At 45.5% G+C, this 22,258-nt stretch overlaps 1 protein-coding gene across 4 annotated transcripts in view; it reads left to right on the plus strand.

Moving 5' to 3' along the window:
* The window catches only part of LOC124045985 (plexin-A2-like), a 349,620-nt gene that overhangs the window by 38,007 nt on the left and 289,355 nt on the right, over positions 1–22,258 (plus strand). For 3 of the 4 annotated variants that reach the window (XR_006840933.1, XM_046365864.1, XM_046365866.1), the window contains exons 2-3: positions 5,174–6,538; positions 18,092–18,274. Coding sequence is in view for 3 of the 4 variants with exons in the window: in XM_046365864.1 (XP_046221820.1) it covers positions 5,315–6,538; positions 18,092–18,274 (1,407 nt within the window). In the remaining variant the exon portion in view is untranslated. Of the gene's footprint in view, positions 1–5,173; positions 6,539–18,091; positions 18,275–20,116; positions 20,439–22,258 lie in introns of those variants that run through there. The other variant, XM_046365865.1, reaches the window with a different exon arrangement.

Consider the following 22,258-nt stretch of genomic DNA (forward strand, 5'->3'; position numbering starts at 1 on the left):
CATAAAAGACTGTATAAACACTAGCAAATCAGCTCCAGTTGATTTCTATTTTGGAAATGTGTTCCAAGGTATTCCTACACATAATAGAGATATACAGTATGTGATCGTATACGAATGTAAGCAAGGTTTGAATCATTCTGGTTTAGTTTGGGCCTCTTGCAGGCAATTTTCAGTTAGCAAATGATTTGCAATTATCGTCCGGCCCGCGGCTGACTCTAGTTGAGGATCCCTGATGTAGAGTAACAGTAGGACTATACAGTAGCTGTTTTACAACACAGATCCAGCTGTGGTGGTCAGTCGGAAGCCCTGTGCCTACACACTGACTAATGATGATGAGCTGGTAGATGAAATGGCATGGTTGACAAACACAGGACAGATTGACTCATCCAGGAAGCGGTTAATGCATTTAGTGAGCTGGGCAATCTGATGGTTTTTTGTAAGCTTGTCTGTGGGATGATGTAATTCCCACGTTAGCTGACGTGCGTCTTCACTCCAGTACATCTTTGTGCGTCGCTACAATTTACACGGTTGTAATGTGTCAACAAATCAAAGCTGACCCACAAACGAGGCTTGTTTAGAAAACAGATGGCTCAATGTGTCCGCGAGCAGACAAAGATGGCTCTGCATCGGGTGGAGTTGCTGTTTAACTGGTAGTCTCTCGTGACAGACAAATCGAGTAGCTGGCCAGCTGCACGCCGCCCGCACGCAAGAGTTGGGTCTGGGTCCGGAGATCAGGCCTGTTTGACACACTGGTAGCATTGGCGGTAAATTGAAAGAGGTGTTTTTACTATACAATGCTATTCCTACTGTTCATTTTAGCTCAGAAGCAAATCAAGCCTGGACAAGAATGTCTCCATTGTAGCCTACAAATGCTACCACAGACTCAGCCAGGCGTATCACCCATGATGCCCCAAGGCCTCTCCAGGTCTAGGCTATCAGGTGACTGGCTCATGATTCACCACCACTAGCTCTTGCATGTTAATTGCTTCACGAGTTCCTGCTGTATATGTCTGCTAGCGAGGAGGAGAGAAAAGACGACGTGACTTCAAACAAGAAAGCTACTAACAAGCGAAGTCAATCGTGCTATTCAAATCCCTTGGTTGGCAGCATAATGAGTCCCTACCCGTCAAGAGCGGCCAAAAGGAGGGGAAAACAACATCAACACAGCTCCATTGCTTGGTACAGCTTCTCTTCCTGGTAGCTACATTAGCAGTTGACCTTTGAGACATTATATATGGTCACCGTTCATTAATTCACTCTTCTTCTGCTTCTGCTTCTGCTTCTGCTTCTGCTTCTGCTTCTGCTCCTGCTTCTGCTCCTGCTTCTGCTCCTGCTCCTCTTCTGCTTCCCTGCTCCTTCTTCTGCTTCTGCTTCAGTGCAGCTGCCGCCAGTTCACCCACCAAAACACGAACAAGGAAAAATGAAACGCAAATTCTTCCCAAGCCATAGGGAAGGAGGAGATAGAGGGAAAGGAGGAAGGAAGGGAGAGATGGATGGGTAGTATAAAAGTCCTTGCCTTTGGAAAAATTTCAGACCCCTCGACTTTTTCCACACTTTGTTAGGTACAGCCTTATTCTAAAATGGATTAAATAAATAAAAATCCTCAGCAATCTACACACAATACCCCATAATGACATCACAATACCCCATAATGACATCACAATACCCCATAATGACATCACAATACCCCATAATGACATCACAATACCCCACAATGACATCACAATAACCCATAATGAAGAAGTAAAAACAAGTGTTTAGAAATGTTGGGGTTAGGGAGGTGTAAGGAGTTAGGGAGATGGAGGGGGGTTGGGGAAGTGTGGGGGTTAGGGAGGTGTAAGGAGTTAGGGTGGTGGAGGGGGTTAGGGAAGTGTGGGGGGTTAGGGAGGTGTAAGGAGTTAGGGTGGTGGAGGGGGTTAGGGAAGTGTGGGGAGTTAGGGAAGTGTGGGGGTTAGGGAGATGGAGGGGGTTAGGGAGATGGAGGGGGGTGTAGGGAGTTAGGGAGGTGTGGGGGTTATGGAGGTGGAAGGTGGTTAGGGAGGTGGAGGGGGTTAGGGAGGTGGAAGGTGGTTAGGGAGGAGGAGGGGTTATGGAGGTGTGGGAGTTAGGAAGGTGTAGGGAGTTAGAGAGGTGTGGGGGGGGGTGGAGGGGGTTGGGGAGGTGAAGTGGGGTTGGGGAGGTGTGGGAGTTAGGGAGTTAGGGAGGTGTGGGGGGGAGGTGAATGGGGGTTAGGGAGGTGTAGGGAGTTAGAGAGATGTGGGTGGGGGTTGGGGAGGTGGAGGGGGGTGCTGCCTGCCTGCATTCTAAAGCCCTAAAGGGCAAAAGGCTGAGGAGTTTGAGGTGGAAAGAACTGCTGCCTCAGCAGGAGCCTGATTATACCTCCAGAGGGATATGCTCTGTTCTGCATCCCAAATAGCACCCTAATCCCATTAGGCTCTTGTTCAAAAGTAGTGCATTATATAAGGAACACTTTGCCATTTGGGATGCACCTCTCTGTTTTACTCTGCTCTACTCTCTGCCCTGCTCTCTGCTCTGCTCTCTGCTCTGCACCTCCATAGCACTACGCTCATACAAAGGAAGCAGCATGGCGGCTGCAGCCGTGGTTCAGTCAGGGTGGGCGGGCAGCGCAGGAAGTGGGCTTGACCCTGGTTTATAGCCTAGCCCAGCTCTTTTATGGGACACCTAAGAGCAGCCCACCCACCTCCCACACCTCAGCCCACCCCAGCACACGCAAGGCCAGGGTAGGCCAGGCCATGCCAGGCCCCAGTGGCCCCTAGGAACTCACTGTTTATGGGCTGAGGGAGGGAGGTTGGAGGGAGGGACCCAGGATGACAGTTACCAGGTCTAGACAGCAGAGGGCTGGGGGAGGGAGGAGTGTGTGTAAGTGGAGAGGGACTGTAAATATATATGCTGTATACCAGACCCACCTGAAGCACTGTCGATAGCCTCTATATCCCGCCCCATCCAGACATATGCAAATGACTAAATCAAAGAACCAGCTGATTAGTCCAGCCACATCTCTCTATTCTCGTCCTTGGCTTGATTCTCTCTGCTGCCTTCCCCTCTCTCCCGCTCTCCCTCACTGGCTGCTGTGAAATGCAAATGTGGAGTGTAACGAACGATGTAGGCTTGTGTCCGACACGTTTCACCCCCCTGGCGTCCCCACCGACACGCACACGGTCCCCGGCTACCTCGTCCAGCACGCCACTAATTACACTTGTTGTAGCGCTATGCCTGATCATCCTTGATGTCACAATGCGCTGCGTCCATCGCTGCCATTGTCTCCACTTGTTAGCCCCTCACTGCCTGGCGTTGCTTGGTCCTGATGGAATAATACTGATCAAGGGAGAGAAAACACAGCATGGTATTGGATGCACTATTAAAACGAGTGAGAGAGGGAGAGGAGGGTGAGATGTGCATGTCGAACGGGGTCCTGATTCATTTAGGAAGGATTCTTCCGGAGCCAATGATTAATCCCTGCAGGATGTGATGGTGTCAGCGGTGGACAAAAAAAACAGAGTAACGTTGAATAATAATAATTAATAGATTCATATCCTGGTTGAACAGACAGAGACCTTAAAGAGTAGAGAGGGAGGGATGGAGAGGGGGGATAAGAAGGGTGGGGGTGGAGAAAAGAAGATAGGGGGAGAGAGAGAGGAGGGAGGGGTGTGAGAGGGAGGAGGGAGAGAGAGGGAGGGAGGGGTGTGAGAGAGGGAAGGAGAGAAGAAGGGAGGGATGGAGAGGGGGGGATAAGAAGGGTGGAGGTGGAGAAAAGCAGATAGGGGGAGAGAGAGAGGAGGGAGGGAGGGAGTGTGAGAGAGGGAAGGAGAGACGAAGGGAGGGATGGAGAGAGGGGGGGTAAGAAGGGTGGGGGTGGAGAAAAGCAGATAGGGGGAGAGAGAGAGGAGGGAGGGAGGGAGGAGTGTGAGAGAGGGAAGGAGAGAAGAAGGGAGGGATGGAGAGAGGGGAGGGTAAGAAGGGTGGGGGTGGAGAAAAGCAGATAGGGGGAGAGAGAGAGGAGGGAGGGGTGTGAGAGAGGGAAGGAGAGAAGAAGGGAGGGAAGGAGGGAAAAAGTGGGAAGATAAAACAGACAGAGGAGGGTTGCAAGCAGAGGATCTGTCTCCCAATTTGTTCTCACTTTGTTCCAGTAATAAGATCCAGACCTCCCCTCTACCGTAGACCAGATAATTAACTCCTGGGGATAAACTGTGAAGAGGGGCTCTCTCTTTCCCTCTGTCTCTCCCTTTCTCTACCCATCTCTCTCTCTCTCTTTTCTCTCTCTCTCTCTCTCTCTCTCTCTCTCTCTCTCTCTCTCTCTCTCTCTTGATTTATAGCATTGTGGTGGGGATGACATCTCTGCAGCCAGCCTGCAAAGCATTGTTACATAAATTGCAAACTTTCCTTGATATATGTTTTCACAGTTAGATTGGAAATGAGAAGCATGGATAGAGGAGGGGGTACAATCAAAATGAGATGGCAATGCTTCCTTCCCAGAAATAGATTTAGGGTAATATGAGCCCAATACATGTATTTGACATTCCTTTGGTTTGTAGCTGTGCTGTACCCTCAAAATTCTTTCTCTAGCTGGAGTAAACCTTGGTTTAAATGTCAAGACATTTTTAGCCTCTTGCTTGTATTATTTGACCCATGGCATCTGTTCATTATAGCATTAAATAAGTGGCTCCGTGGAGCACTAGCCTGAAGTGTGCTTCTCTGATGTGTGGATGACACTAAGTAGTATGACTCATTTCAGTGCATGGTGAGGCTTGATCTGTGAAATGTGGCGCCCTGGGCAGTCCGTTGGTTTGTGGTGTTCTTAGAAACCCACTGTCTCAGTGTCTGAGGCCTGAAGCAGCTAGGCAGCAGGACTCAGGACTCAGGTCTCAGGTCATGCTAATTTCCGTTAGCCGTAACCTGCTCACTTTCCTTCATTGTCTTATGAGATCTCTCTTGTCCAGCAACTCCTCTGGAATGTAGCGATAAAGGTTTTCTCTCAGCATTCATTCTACTGTTCCCTAACTCATCGCCTTGGCCAGGGTGAACTTTCCAAAGCAGCAGGAGGGACCAAAAGAAAGGCCTTTTCCGTTATCTGCTTCCCCTTTGACTGTGAGTGTGAGTCACAATGTGCTCTCTTTCATTTATTCACCCACCTCTCTCTCTTTCTCTCTTTCAGAAATATGTGAAGACCGTGGTGAAGATAAAAGCGCGAACCTAGCCTTTGAGAACACAAAGAGGAAGGTAGCCTCCCTCCCACTCCTCCTCCATCCTCCCCCTGTTCAGTCTGCTGTTGCCTTGTTGCAGAGTCCCTAGTGGTATGGAGGGCCGACGGTCGCGGCGAGTCACACAATACAGCGCCAGGACTTTCCCAGCGGGCCCTACACGGGGCGCGGTGCTGGCCATGCTGGGCTGCTGGGTGTTAGCTGTCGCTGCCACCGTGTGCCAAGGCCAGACCACCTTCACCAGCTTCCACCCAGAGCGCCGGGAGTGGGCATTCAACCATCTGACGGTCCACCAGACAACTGGGGCGCTCTACATCGGAGCAGTCAACCGTGTCTACAAGCTATCAGGCAACTTGACCCTGATGGTGTCCCACGACACAGGCCCTGAGGACGATAACAAGGCCTGCTACCCGCCCCTCATCGTCCAGCCCTGCTCTGAACCCCTGACCTCCACAAACAACGTCAACAAGCTGCTCCTCATAGACTACAGCCAGAATCGCCTTCTGGCTTGCGGTAGCCTCTACCAGGGAGTCTGTAAACTCCTTCGTCTGGACGACCTGTTTATCCTAGTGGAGCCGTCCCATAAGAAAGAGCACTACCTCTCCAGCGTCAACCAGACAGGCACCATGTACGGGGTAATCGTGCCCTCCCATGGCCAGGACGGGACTCTCTTCATCGGGACGGCAGTAGACGGCAAGCAGGACTACTTCCCTACCATCTCCAGCCGTAAGCTGCCCCGTGACCCAGAGTCCTCAGCCATGCTTGACTACGAGCTCCACACGGACTTCGTCTCGTCTCTGATAAAGATCCCGTCAGACACGCTTGCGCTGGTGTCCCACTTCGACATCTACTACGTGTATGGCTTCGCCAGTGGTTCCTTCGTCTACTTCCTGACCGTCCAGCCTGAGACGCCGGAGAACAGCATGTCATCAGGTGGATCCTCCAACGACCTCTTCTACACCTCGCGCATCGTACGCCTCTGCAAGGATGACCACAAGTTCCACTCGTACGTCTCCTTACCCGTGGGCTGCGTGAGGAATGGCGTGGAGTACCGTCTCCTGCAGGCTGCCTACCTAGCTAAGCCGGGCCGTGTGCTGGCCGCCTCGCTGAACATCAGTGCCACAGACGACGTGCTCTTCACCGTGTTCTCCAAGGGCCAGAAGCAGTACCACCAGCCGCCAGATGACTCTGCGCTCTGCGTGTTCACCATCAAGGACATCAACGCCCGTATCAAGGAGCGCCTGCAGTCCTGCTACCAGGGAGAAGGCAACCTGGAGCTCAACTGGCTGCTGGGAAAAGACGTGCAGTGCACAAAAGCTGTGAGTTACAGAGGAGACACACACACACACACACACACACACACACACACACACACACACACACACACACACACACACACACACACACACACACACACACACACACACACACACACACACACACACACACTGCTGAGGAAGAACATGCAATGGACCAAGACGAAGAGTTGAATAAGGCCCATACAGAGGTTAAGGAACTACAGAGAAACACATACTGTAAATGGTGCATAGTTCAAACACATACTGTAAATGGTGCATAGTTCAAACACATACTGTAAATGGTGCATAGTTCAAACACATACTGTAAATAGTGCATAGTTCAAACACATACTGTAAATAGTGCATATTTCAAACACATACTGTAAATGGTGCATAGTTCAAACACATACTGTAAATGGTGCATAGTTCAAACACATACTGTAAATGGTGCATATTTCAAACACATACTGTAAACGGTGCATAGTTCAAACACATACTGTAAATGGTGCATATTTCAAACACATACTGTAAATAGTGCATAGTTCAAACACACTGTAAACAGTGCATAGTTCAAACACATACTGTAAATAGTGCATATTTCAAACACATACTGTAAATGATGCATAGTTCAAACACATACTGTAAATAATTAAAAGTTCAAACTCATACTGTAAAAAATGAATAGTTCAAACATACTGTAAATAGTGCATAGTTCAAACATACTGTAAATAGTGCATAGTTCAATCACATACTCTAAATAGTGGATAGTTCAAACACACATACTGTAAATAGTGGATAGTTCAAACATACTGTAAATAGTTCTCTCTCCGTAATCATACCCAATGACCATTTTGGCTCAGTAGAGTCACGTGGTCTGTTATCATTTCTACAGAGAACAATGTACAATAGTGCTAGACTCATCTTACACAGTGCAAGTCCAAGGTTATTGTAGGCATTGATACAGTGAAACCAAACTAGCCATCATTATTCAGCCTCTGTTCCCATTCACACCTCAACGTTCACTTACCAAGAAGCAGACAGCTCCCTTCCACTGGGAGTTCTCTTCAGCCTCAGTTGAATGTAGAAAGCCAGCAGAATAATTCATTTACATTTTACACTGACTGTAGTCTACTGAGGTTACCCCTGGTAATAGCTTACAGAGCCATTCCTCAGCTCAACTCAGCTCTAATATCATGTGTACCAGTCTGTTTGTGCTAACATTCCACTTCTTGCCACTCCATTACTGGCATATTACACGGAGTACAAGGAGTGGAATACTAGCACAAAACAAATCTGGATACCTGGATACCAAATCTAGGCTACCGCTCTAATGTTTCCTCTAGGCATTAAACAACAGGGCAGCAACCCCAGCTCACCAACGACCCTGGAAACGACAAGGTTGAGTCCGAGTCTGGGAGGAACTACGGTGGATGCACACACTCGTAATAATAACAAACACAGCAATCAAGATAACTGCCTTTGACTGCTCTACTTTGCAGGGATACAACATTTCCCTTTATCAAATCATTCTCACACTACATGTAATTAGGCCTAATTGTTTTGCAGCTCCGGGGAGCAGAACAGGCACATTAAAGACTATCTGAATGACTGAGAAATATTCACAAATTAAGGAGGGGATTTATTTTCCTTGGCGAACACCAAAGTGATTCTATTCTACTCCAATTCAATCCAAAGAAACACTCTTTGCCCTCGAAGATGAGAAGGGGGAAGAGATGGGGAGAACGACAGCAGGAGGGAGGGAGGGAGGGAGGGAGGGAGGGAGGGAGGGAGGGAGGGAGGGAGGGAGGGAGGGAGGGAGGGAGGGAGGGAGGGAGGGAGGGAGGGAGGGAGGGAAGGTGAGCTCATTTAGTGTACCAGTAGCCAGAGCACAAGCCATCCCCTCCTTTCTGAAATCCCTGTTCTCTAATACCAGGCCACATATCAGCCACATCTTGTCAGCCACAGTTTGGTTTCTTTATTTGAATTCAGTCCCACAAGGCGTCTGTCCTGCCTGCTCCTCCGTGTCTTTGCTCTTTAATTGCTAATATGAATTAAAAGGGGAATTATGTACACTAATGACTATAGGCCCAAGTGTTTAGTCTCTACGACATGTAGGATGTGCATGTATGTGTGTGAAGTCTATAGGCTAGGCAGGCTTGTTCGTGATTGCCTTCAAGTGCAAGTGTCTCATTTTGAAAGTGTGTGTATGTGTGTGTCTTTTGTGTGTCTTCTGTGTGTCTGTGTGCATGTCAATGCCTGTATGTAGCGTATGTGTGGGCCAGGGGGATGGGTTTGGGGTGTATAGAGGATTCTATATTTTTGGGCCAAATTAATGATATCCCCGGCGAGATCAGAAGTGTGTGGTTGGCTTTGTGCTAGTCCCCCAGGGCACTCTATTGACCGCTTTTATTAACATCACTAAATTCCCCATTAGTGCAATGTCAGAGGTGATTGTCAAGCGGAGGGAGACGTTATCTGGGGCCTGCACTGTTTGGTTTCATTTGCACCACAAAGAGGGAGGGAGTGAGGCAGGGAGGGAGGGAGGGAGGGAGGCGGGTGTAAAGGCGTGAGTGAAAACTCTCTCACTGTGGGAGTCAGATAAGATCTACTATAGCCTCTCTGGTCCCCAGGGCCCAGTTTTTCAAAAGTGATCTATCTGGATTTCACTTACCGGTAGGATTACATGCATAGAAATAGAACGAATAGAACAGTCCCCATTGAAGTCAATGGTTTGTCCATTCTATTTATTCTCTTTCTATGCATTTAATCCTATCTGGTGGGTGAAATCCCGGATAGATAACTTTTGAAAAACTGGGCCCAGGAGAATCCTCTTGCAGCCCCCAGTGAGACCATTGTCACTGCCCAGACCTCCTCCAACATTCTCTCCTATCTCCTTCAGTTCAGCAGCCCTCATTAGAATGTCCCTTAAACTCCGAGCCGCATTCCATAGTATCAACCCTCCTCTCCTCTGTCCTCTGCTAGCCAAGGAAATGTGTCTAGCGGCTAGCCCAGCAGATAAAGAGATGTAGCATGTAATGATGTTTAATGGATTATGCAGATAGACGTCAACAGATGAAGAACTCTGAAAGCTTGGTCATATTACACCCCAACAGCTGGATATGTCCTCTGGTATGCGAACCTTGACTGTGTTTTCGTTCAATCTCCCTCAAGTGGCATGGTTGCCTTTTCTAAATGGGGCTGAGGTTCTGTGCACAGCTGCTTTCCTAAAGGGGGAAAAAAATCACATTTCCCCAATACACTTGTCCTCAATGTTAAAATAAACTCCTATAGATAAAATGTATTGAAAAAACCCCATTTACATGAGGGTCAGACTTGGTCTATACTGTCTGGAAGCTGACAGTCATACCAAGCCTTCCGGTATATGTGGAATAACACTGATGGGGCTCACATATTCAGCTGGTGTCAGTCTCTCTTCCTCTCTATCCATGGTCATTGGCTACTCAACCATACTCACGACTATGCATGTCTAAATAGGAGGATCCACTATTGATCCTGACTGTCTCCTGAGATGGAGCGGAACCTGTGTCCACATCCCTGTCACCTAGCTATAGTTTCCCATAGTGTAGTAATGGGGATCAGAGGTCAGGAGGTTGAGGGGGACCGTGTGAAATGCTAATCAGACACTTATTGTTCACGTCCGTGTCCAGACATCTGATTCTGCTTTAGAAAGTTGAACTATGTCAAATATAGGGGGTGAATGTAACCTTCACTTTACTATCAACATTGTTTGCATTTGAGACATAATCTTGTATTAAAAATATCACCATAATGGTAGACAAGCCTGAACAAATCTGAAGTTCAGGCGTGGATATACCACCATCCCCCTGTCCATTTGGTCTGCTATGGGATTGTTAAATATCGATTAATGCCACCCGTCAATGGGGGTATTCTATTTATAGAGCACAACTCTGGCAATGGTAATCAATGTTGTTAGCACCAGATTAATCCAAGAGTGAAATCTAGCTAGTGACTCCAGATCGGCAATATTTATTAGTATAAATGGTGGATGGGCAACTGGCGGCCCGGGTCCACAGACCAATTTCCCCAAAATAAAATACAAATGATAATAATAATATATACTGTATATGTGCAGTGGCGTGAAAAAAAGTATCAGTCCTCTTTCTAATTGTCTCTACTCTTGCACATTTTTGATACTGTAACGATTCTCGTTGGTGGAAGGAGAGGAGGACCAAAATGCAACGTGGTAAGTGTTCGTCATATTTTAATTGAAAAAATGGAACCCTACACAAAATAACAACGAAGAGAAAACGAAACAGTTCTGCCAGGTGAACAGACACTAAACAGAAATTAAACACCCACAACCAAAATGGGGAAAACAGGCTACTTAAGTATGATTCTCAATCAGAGACAACGAACGACACCTGCCTCTGATTGAGAACCATACTTGGCCAAACATTTATAACATAGAAAAAAGAACCTAGACTACCCACCCCAACTCACACCCTGACCAACCTAACATAAAGACATAAAAAAAGAACTAAGGTCAGAACGTGACAGATACTGAATGTTATCAGATCTTCAACCAAAAACTAATATTAGATAAAGGGAACCTGAGTGAACAAATAACACAATGACATACTTATTTAATTGATTTCATAAACAAAGTTATTCAACACCTAGTCCCCTTACACTCAATAACATCTCAATTGGGATTAGGCCAAGACTTAAACTAGGCCATTCCCAAATGTGTTGCTTTTTAGCCATTTTCATGTAGACTTGTTTGTGTGTTTTGGATCATTGTCTTGCTGCATGACCCAGCTGCGTTTAAGCTTCAGCTCACAGATGAATGGCCTGACATTCTCCTGTAGAATTCTCTGATACAGAGCAGAGTTCATGGTTCCTTCTATTAAGGCAAATCGTACAGGTCCTGAGGCAGCAAAGCATCCCCGAACCCTCACACTACCACCACAATGCTTGACCATTTGTAACGATTGTCATTGGTGGAAGAAGGAGTAGACCAAAGCGTTCATAGTTACTTTTAACACACTGAACACAAAATAACAAGAGAATAAATGAAAACCGAAACAATCCCTTATGGTGCAAACACTGAAACGGAAAATAACTACCCACAAACCATAGTGGGAAAACAGGCTGCCTAAGTATGGTTCTCAATCAGAGACAACGATTGACAGCTGCTTCTGATTGGGAACCATACCAGGCCAAACACATAGAACTACAAAACACACCCTGACCAACCTAAAACAGAGACATAAAAAAGTAACTAAGGTCAGGATGTGACACCATTGGTATGAGATGCTTGATTTCCTCCAGGCATAATAGGACCCATTTGTAAATGCATTAAAAATAAAAACAGAATTACCTGATTTACTATATATAAGTATTAAGACTCTTCGCTATGAGACTTGAAATTGAGCTCAAGTGCGTCTTGTTTCCATTGATCATCCTTGTGATGTTTCACAAGTTGATTGGAGTCCACCTGTGGTAAATCCAATTGACTGGACATGATTTGGAAAGGAACACACCAGATTATATAAGGTCCCACAGTTGGCAGTACATGTCAGAGCAAAAACCATGCCATGTGACCGAAGGAATTGTCCGTAGAGCTCCGAGACAGGATTGTGTCGAGGTACAGATCTGGGGAAGGGTACCAAAACATTTCTGCAGCATTGAAGATCCCCAAGAACACAGTGGCCTCCATCATTCTTAAATGGAGGAAGTTTGGAACCACCAAGAATCTTCTTAGAGCTGGCTGCTTGGCCAAACTGAGCAATTGGGGGAGAAGGTCAGGGAGGTGACCAAGAAACAGATGGTCACTCTGACAGCGCTCCAGAGTTCCTCTGTGAAGATGGGAGAACCTTCCAGAAGGACAACCATCTCTGCAGCACTCCACCAATCAGGCCTTTATGGTAGACACTCCTCAGTAAAAGGCATATGACAGCCCGATTGGATTTTGCCAAAAGGCACCTAAAGGACTCAGACCATGAAACCCAAGATTGAATTCTTTGTCCTGAATGCCAACCTTCACGTCTGGAGGAAACCTGCCACCATATCTATTAGAGGTCGACCGATTAATCGGAATGGCTGATTAATTGGGGCCGATTTCAAGTTTTAAAGGCAGTGGGCAGTTAAAGGCAGTTAACCCACTGCCCCCAAGGCAGTGGGTTAACTGCCTTGTTCAGGGGCAGAACGACAGGTTTTCACTTTGTCAGCTCGGGGGATTCAATCTTGCAACCTTACAGTTAACTAGTCCAACGTTCTAACCACCTGCCTCTCGTTGCACTCCACAAGGAGCCTGCCTGTTACGCGAAAGCTATACTGCTACACTGGCAATACTATAGTGCCTATAAGAACATCCAATAGTCAAAGGTACATGAAATACAAATGGTATAGAGAGAAATAGTCCTATAAATACTATATTAACTACAACCTAAAACCTCTTACCTTGGAATATTGAAGTCTCATGTTAAAAGGAACCACCAACTTTCATATGTTCTCATGTTCTGAGCAAGGAACTCAAACATTTTTTACATGGCACATATTGCACTTTTACTTCTCCAACACTTTGTTTTTGCATTATATAAACCAAATTGTTTCATTATTTATTTGAGGCTAAATGTATTTTTATTGATCTATTATAAAATAAGTGTTCATTCAGTATTGTTGTAATTGTCATTATTACAAATAAATAAATAAAAAATTGGCCAATTTAATCGGTATTTGCTTTTTTTTGCCCTCCAATAATCGGTATCGGTATCGGCGTTGAAAAATCATAATCGGTCGACCTCTAATCTCTATGGTGGTGGCAGCATCATGCTGTGGGGATGTTTTTCAGTGGCAGGGACTGGGCAACTAGTCAGGATCAAGATAAAGATGAACGGAGCAAAGTACAAAGAGATCCTTGATGAAAACCTGCTCCAGAGCACTCTGGACCTCACACTGGGGCGAAGGTTCACCTACCAACAGGACAACAACCCCAATGCAGGAGTGGTTTTGGGGCATGGATTCTACAAAATGTCGAAAGCATTCTACAAGGATGCTGGCCCATGTTGAATCTAATGCTTCCCACAGTTGTGTCAAGTTGACTGATTGTCATATGGGTGGTGGAACATTTTTGATTTACACAGGAAACGGTTGAGCGTGGAAAAACCCAGCAGCTTTACAGTTCTTGACACAAATCGGTGCGCCTGGCACCTACAGTACTACTGTCATGACGTTGCCATGTTGGGTGAGGTTTATGACCCCCACATAAATACCTTTCCCCCATTTTCTCTCCACTCTACAGAATGGACTCTTGGAAAGCCCTTTGTTAACATAGAGAGAGTATGGTGACATCAAAAGTTTGGGGAATGGAACAAAATTTCCCTTTCTCAACCAGTTGAAAGTGTCCATTGGTACTTAAAGAATATGATGTCAGATCAGTTGTTGTCTAGGACATTATATCTGATGATACGACGACGTAAATTGTATATTGGAAAGTCTACACATTCTTGTTCAGATTCACATGGAATTGTTGCGCAATTTAAATGTTTAAATTTGAAACTATTTGTGAAAAGATTAAATGTAATTTTAGCTTCTAAATGAGAGAATTGTTTTCATAAGTAAACTATGCTCACTCAGGTGCACGCCCAAGTGAACAGACATTGGTTGAGAATTATGAAACACTCCCTTCTCTCCCCCAGTACAAAAGCCATTTAACAGAAGTCAACTTCAGTTCCCGAGGACGTGAGGACTGGTGTCCATGCGTTTTAAAAGGGCTAATTTCAACTACAACCTAACAAAATGAACATTTAGTTCCAGAAATGTTAGGACTGCAGATGTCACAAAGTGCTATACAGAAACCCAGCCTAAAACCCAAACAGCAAGCAATGCAGATGTAGAAGCACAGGAAGATCACGTCAGTGACTCAACCCACTCAAGTGACGTACCCCTCCTAGGGACGGCATGAAAGAGCACCAGTAAGCCAGTGACTCAGAATCCCAGAGGAGAGAGGGGAACCGGTCAGGCAGAGACAGCCAGGGCAGTTCGTTGCTCAGGTGCCGTTGCTCCAGTTTCCGTTCACCTTCACACCTCTGGGCCAGACAACACTCAATCATAGGACCTACTGAAGAGATGAGTCTTCAATAAAGACTTAAAGGTCGAGACTGAGTCTGCGTCTCTCACACGGGTAGGCAGACCATTCCATAAAAATTGAGCTTTGTAGGAGAAAGCCCTGCCTCCAGATGTTTGCTTAGAAATTCTAGGAAGAGTAAGGAGGCCTGCGTCTTGTGACCGAAGTGTACGTGTAGATATGTAAAGGCAGGACCAAATCGGAGAGATAGGTAGGAGCAAGCCCATGTAATTCTTTGTTTTCTATGATGATGAGTTCCGATTTATTGTGGCCCCCATCCCTATTAAAGTTGCCCATCCCTGCTATATAGACCATAACAATAAACTCCCAATATCCATAGTAAGGTGCTGGAAAACACGACTACATGAGATCCAAAGGGATTTAGGTTTCCAGCCAAGCCTTACTTAGCTTACATCATCCAAACCATTTACATATAATCAGAACCAAATGCTCTGAATCCCATTCTCAGACTGAGACTCCTTGGAACAGATTTAAAGTCTGTGTCTGTCTGTACATGACGTTGGTGTCTGCGGGAGTAGTTATTGATAAGTTAGTGTCGGACACAGTCACACACAAGCTCGTCTCTCAAGCTTCTTTTTATAGCTCCCACTGTAGATGGCTCATCTGATTCAGACTGTTTCTCTCTGTCTGTGACAGACACAGATCCCCAGATGAGGCCACTACCCAAAACCAGCTCAAATCATTTTAGACATGTTCTACGTTCCCCGATTAAGAGACATAAGCACAGCTAATCACAGGCATTTAGCCTTAGCTCCTGTACCACAGTGGAGTGGGCCTACTATATATTTCTCCATCCCTTCCATCCATGCTATTTTGGGAGTTGCGAATAAAAGGAAATGGTGTTGGTTCTGCGGGGGCTGAGGCGGCGCGCCTACGAGGCTGAGGCGTTTATGCCCATCAGCGTTATTGCTTTTCGCTCTGCTCATGAAAAGCAGAGCTGGTTGTAAAGGCTTTACGAGTGTAGTGTAGTGTGGTGTAGTGTAGTGTGGTGTAGTGTAGTGTGGTGTAGTGTAGTGTGGTGTAGTGTAGTGTGGTGTGGTGTGGTGTAGTGTAGTGTGGTGTAGTGTAGCTTGGTGTAGTGTAGTGAGGGAGGACGGGTTGACAACCATGGCTCCTGGGTCCTGGGGCTGTAGGGGCTGTGTGTCAGTGATCAGTGTGGCTGCCCCCGGCCCTGACCTGTAACACACACACACTGTGGCTGTGTGTCAGTGATCAATGTGCCCTGCCTGTCTGTCTGTCTGCCCTGATACCTCTGAATGATGCTCCTCCCTGTCCCAGCCCTCTCCTGGACATCTCCTTTACTCTATATGGCACTTTGAGGCCACAGTCCCTCCTCCACTGTCACCGCCACTCACACTCTGGCCTAACCTGGATCACCACCACAGCCTAGCCCCCCCGATGTGATGTGGAATTCAATTCCTAACTAAGGACTGTTGGAAATATTTTGACTGCACCACCGTGATTCTGCATAGGCTGTTATACAGTACCAGTCAAAAGTTTGGACACACCTACTCATTCAAGGGGTTTTCTTTATTTTTACTATTTTCTACATTGTAGAATAATAGTGAAAAGATCAAAACAATGAAATAATTCATATGAAATCATTTAGTAACCAAAAAAGTGTTAAACAAACCAAAATATATTTTATATTTGAGATTCTTCAAATAGCCACCCTTTGCCTTGATGACAGCTTTGACACTCTTGGCATTCTCTCAACCAGCTTCATGAGGAAGTCACCTGGAATGCATTCAAATGAACAGGTGTGCCATGTTAAAAGTGAATTTGTGGAATTTCTTTCCTTTTGTAATGAATTTGAGCCAATCAGTTTTGTTTTGACAAGGTAGAGGTGGTATACATAAGATTGCTCTATTTGGTAAAAGACCGAGTCCATATTATGGCAAGAATAGCTCAAATAAGAAAAGAGAAACGACAGTCCATCATTACTTTAAGACAAGAAGGTCAGTCAATCCGTAAAATGTCAATAACTCATGAGGACCGCCACAGGAAAGGAAGACCCAGAGTTCATTAGAGTTACCAGCCTCAGAAATCGTCAACTGCAGCTCAAATAAATGCTTCACAGAGTTCAAGTAACAGACACATCTCAACATCAACTGTTCAGAGGAGACGGCGTGAATCAGGCCTTCATTGTTGAATTGCTGCAAAGAAACCACTACTAAAGGACACCAATAAGAAGAAGAGACTTGCTTGGGCCAAGAAACACGAGCAATGGACATTAGACCGGTAGAAATCTGCCCTTTTGTCTGATGAATCCAAATTTGAGATTTTTGTGAGAAAAAGAGTAAGTGAGTGGATGATCTCCGCATGTATGGTTCCCACCTTGAAGCATGGAGGAGGAGGCGTGATGGTGTAGGGGTGCTTTGCTGGTGACACTGTGATTTGTTTAGAATTCTATGCCATCCCATCTGGTTTGCGCTTAGTGGGACTGTCATTTGTTTTTCAACAGGATAATGACCCAAAACACACCTCTAGGCTGTGTAAGATCTTTTTGACCGAGAAGGAGAGTGATGGAGTGCTGCATCAGATGACCTGGCCTCCACAATCACCTGACCTCAACTCAATTGAGATGGTTTTGGGATGAGTTGTACCACAGAGTGAAGGAAAAGCAGCCAACAAATGCTCAGCATATGTGAGAGCACCTTCAAGACTGTTGGAAAAGCATTCCAAGTGACTACCTCATGAAGCTAGTTGAGAGAATGCCAAGAGTGTGCAGAGCTATCATCAAGGCAAAGGGTGGCTACTTTGAAGAATCTAAAATCTAAAATCTATTTTGATTTGTTTAATACTTTTTTGGTTACCACATGACTATTTCATAGTTTTGATGTCTTCACTATTATTCTACAATGTAGAAAATATCAAAAAGAAAGAAAACCCCTTGAATGAGTAGGTGTGTCCAGACTTTTGACTGGTACTGTATTTCTGTTGAGAATGAGATTTTATCAGGCATTTTGACAGGTCATTTTTCTCTTGGATGGACCAAAGTCAGGTCACAAGTCCTCCAGTCAGATTCTCCAGTTATTGTTTACCTGTCCATTCCATTCCATCACTATAACATGTTAACCTGCAGAGTAGAGAAGCTCTGCATGGTAAAAGTTAGCATGCTCTCCTCCTCTTTCCCTGATGTTATCATATACCTGTGTGAGGAGGCAAGGTGGGGCTCAGTCAAGCATAGCAGAGGCATGTCTACCAAAGGGAAACAGAAAGGCAGAAGAATGTCCGTCTGGTAGGCTACAGCAGGATTCACTAGATATAAAACCACCTCTCCCTGATCCTACTCTGTCTCTCTTCATAGAACCCTCCGTCTCTCACCCTTTGACCCTGCCTCTCTCTATAGTATCTCTGACTGTCCTCTCTCTCTCTCTCCCTCCGTCCCTCCCTCCCTCTCCTGTATCTAACCCCTTCTCTCTCTCTTCTCTCTCCTCCAGCCGGTGCCCATCGATGACTCGTTCTGTGGTCTGGACATCAACCAGCCCCTAGGCGGCTCTCAGCTGGTGACGGGACACACCCTCTACACAGAGACACGGGACCGCATGACCTCCGTCACCTCCTACGTCTACAATGGATACTGCGTGGCATTCGTTGGCACCAAGAACGGACGCCTCAAAAAGGTCAGTTACTCTTACTGTCAGTTCCCGACAGTTATGGTCAATTACCGGCTGTTATCGCCAGCCACAGCCTGGACTTTGAAAATACTGACCTACCTCGGGCCATTGCTCTTTAGGGAGCATAGGCCATCGATGACGCCTCTCCATTACACTCTGTTCTGGGCAGTCTTCTCCAGCTCGTTCAGCTATTGAAAAAGTCCTCTAGCTATTCTGGTCTCCCAGTTCAAGGTCCATTTAAAGCGATTGTGAAGCACTTCATCACTGTTGAAGCCCTGGCCTCAGGAGACTGAGGAGGCTGTCTGTCCACTGACTGGTCCTCGCGAACCTCAGACACTGAAGTGGTAGTATTCTATTCAAGGAACTGAATGTACGAAGCACGGTGTGGCGGTAAGGAGAAGATAAACCTTTCTCCTCCATATTTAATGCTTCTGGTCCTGTGACAGTTGGGCAGGTGGGCAGGGGTGTAGGGTGGCAGGGCGTGGGGGAGGAGGTGTCATTCCTCTGTAGTGGTCATTATGTTCGCCTTGTGGAATGAGTTCTGTCTATGGTGGCCGTGCCGAATAACCTCTGCCAGCCCATTAATTTTAATAGGCACCGTTCTCCCTGAGACCCAGAGAGAGGGGAGACTAGAGAGAGCTGGCCCACGCAAGATCTGGCCTGCAGTCTCTGCTGGAGCAGACAGACAATGCTGTTGGTTAAAACTACAGTCTGCGATTTGAAAAACAGCCATATAAATTAATTTAAATGACAAATGAATAGATTCCCAGATCCCAGACTGTAGCTTTAAGGGCTAGACAGTCCTCAAATGTCACATTTCACCTCACCACAACCAAAGCAAGGCAGCATAAAGAGCATCTACTGTAGTGGCTCAGGTGGCTATTATGCATGGAGAGATTTGAGTGATGATGGAGAAAGTGGAGCATGTTGTGTGGTGGGAGAAGTTGGCAACTTCATCATAATACAATTGTTAACCTGGTATTACACAGTCGGTGCTTTTTTCGGTATTGAAGTACAGTGACAGCCAAATGATGTATGTGTAATCTAGAAGAGCTCCCTGTGTTTACAGCTGTTGAGGCTGCCTTGCTGACAGGGTCGTAATTTCAGCTCAACCTAGGGTATGGCAATATGACAGGAGGGAGGGTTTCCCCCCTCCAAGGATATTTTTGAAAATGTAAGCTCATTTACTGAATTTCTACACAATTTTAAAACTCTAAAATGCCATTTGGAGAACAGAAAAAAAAACAGGCAAAAGCGCTATGCTGTATATTTTGGGCTCCCGGGTGGAGCAGCGGTCTAAGGCACTGCATCTCAGTGCAAGCTTGCTGAATGTAGATGATGTTGATGGTGATTGGTGAGGTGAGGTGAGTTTTCCTCCCTTGTAAAACTCTTAGCGAGGCGTCACTAGGCGTCACTAACCCTGGTTCGAATCCAGGCTGTATCACATCCGGCCAGTATGGCGTGCTCTCTGTTTCCCTTGCCCCCGGGACACAACACAAATGGACCTGCTCGGTTGTTGGTTGCTTCATCTATTTATTCATAATTTAATCTGTGCCCCAATCAGGGGGTGGAATTGAAAGAAACTCATTCGGTGTAATCCCCCTTGTTTGAGGTACTTAATCATTTATAGCATTTTTTCTACATGATTAAATTGAACCAGACAGTAGAACACAATTCTCTGCTCTCTGGTGCATACAGTACTGTGGGTTGTTTCCTTGTTATCTCCCTGCCGCGTTCCTCACATGCAGTATGTGTCTTCTCTATTCACATCCTCTCCCTGTCTCCATGTATGACAATGCCATGCAAAGTGAACCATCATTGCTGCCTGTCTGATGCTCACATCCACAGCATCCTGGCTGTTACCACAGTAACCGTTGCATGGAGGAGGATTTATCCAGGAAATCAGAAGGCACAGCGAGAGACACAGCTCCACGGTCCACCGCCTTACTGCCTGGCTGCCTGGCTGGCTGGTTCACTGGCTGCCTGGCTGGGAGAGAAAATCCCGGAAGCCTGTTTGTTCAGCCTGTTCAAGCATGGAGCCTGATCCATTCATGACAAAGAGAGAGGGGAGAGGATGAGGCAGCTTGGTAGGGTGTGGTTGCTGTGTGTTTAGGGGTTTACTTCCACCCTAGTGCTAAGCGATTAGTGCTGTTTGAGGTCGGTTCAGATTCAGTTTGATTATTGAAAAAAATGATCACTGTTTTCGTTTTCAATATTTTTTTTTATACAGTAAGTGCATTATGCATGATGTGGGTTGAATGCTGTAACAACACAGAACAAAACAATTAATAAACATCCCATGATGGTAGTGACTGCTCATCACTGCTCATCACTTATTCACATTACTTTACTTTAATAAAATATTTCAGTTGTCGTCTATATTACATTTATTTGACGACTTTATTTAATTCCTAGTCATCATCTAATGTCTATTGAGCTGCTGCCTATGCTGTCTGACAAAATCACTATTTTGTAGTTCTTCAAAGTAAGGCATACTTTTATGACTGCAAAATACCAACTCTCAATCACTTAGATAATGTATTTTTAGGTAGTAATTAGTGATGCACCGATATGACATTTTTGGCCGATATCCAATATTTTCCTTGCCAAAAAACCCTGATACCGATACCAATAACCAGAGGTGGGACCAAGTCATTGTATTACAAGTCACAAGTAAGTCTCAAGTCTTAGCACTCAAGTCCCAAGTCAAGTCCCAAGTAAAGACAGGAAAGTCCAAGTCTCAAGTCAAGACCGACAAGTCTGAAGTCAAGTCTCAAGTCCTAAACTTTGAGTTTCGCATCCTAAACAAGTCATAATGTGCTCGTCAACAAATGTAATACCATTTCATATTTTTAACAAGAGTAATAGTTAGTATATTGCATTTACGCAATTCATGAATGCTTTTAAAAAATATATTTATGACTCTCAAAATAAACTTCATATTTCAATGGAAATACACAAATATCCATAAGAAAGACCCCCCCCCCAATAGCGATCGATTATTGAGGATCACTATGGGGCGCAATCGGGCGATGTAGGCTTGTACGCAATCACCCAACCTTAACACACACTAATAACAAAACATCTGTTTCAGTAGCTATCAATAGCTAGCTAACTATATAGCTAGGTGTCATCATCTAAAATAACCGTAATTTCTAAGATAGTTCTTATTTGATTAATGGAGGTCGGACCATCAATGTAAACCTAGCCACAATACGGATTAGCCACAATAGTGGCTATTCATTTGCATTACTATCAATGACATACTTTTAGTTTGAAGGCAAACCGCCAATTCCACTATTGTGCCTAATCCTTATTGTGGCTAGCTTCACAACACATAACCTGGCGCGGTCGAGCCTCACTAGCCAGATGAAGCTAGCTGGCTACTTATAATGTTAGCTTTGGGCAACAGGGTTAAGTAGCTATTTATTTTCATGAACTGAGGTTCAATTTCAATAGGCAAACAACAAGTGGCAACCTAGCTAATACTTACTCACAAGGATTCTTAAATCATTGCTGAGAATAATGAAAATGACTGCAGGTTCTTCTGGTCATTGTTTTTAAGCTGGCTGTATTGGTGCTAGCTAGGTACCAAGCTAAAGCTAGCTACCCCAGAAGTTGCGGTTGAACAAATGATGCTTTATTACCAATGCGGTATTGTAAACACATGGTTCGTGGCCGGTGTTTGCAGACTTTTTTGTCCAGCTTTGACAGTGCTACAGTATCTTTTTTGACATGAAAAGACCCAAATGGCGTTCCATAGTATGTATGTCGTGAAGCTAATACCAGTGACGCAATTTCTGTGTAACTCCTTTAGGGCAACATCGGAAAATAGCGTACTTGGTAGTGTGTACCGGTTCTCGACCAGTCGGCGAAAGCCAACATCACCCATGACAGAGAACGGTTGATTGTCAAGGGCAATGAATTCCATTATCTTGGCTTAAATGGATTTCGCATTTGAGTTGTCTCGCTGAAATTTCGTTACACTTT

The sequence above is a fragment of the Oncorhynchus gorbuscha genome, linkage group LG10 (genome assembly GCF_021184085.1).
Source record: "Oncorhynchus gorbuscha isolate QuinsamMale2020 ecotype Even-year linkage group LG10, OgorEven_v1.0, whole genome shotgun sequence".
NCBI classification, from domain to species: Eukaryota; Metazoa; Chordata; class Actinopteri; order Salmoniformes; family Salmonidae; genus Oncorhynchus; species Oncorhynchus gorbuscha.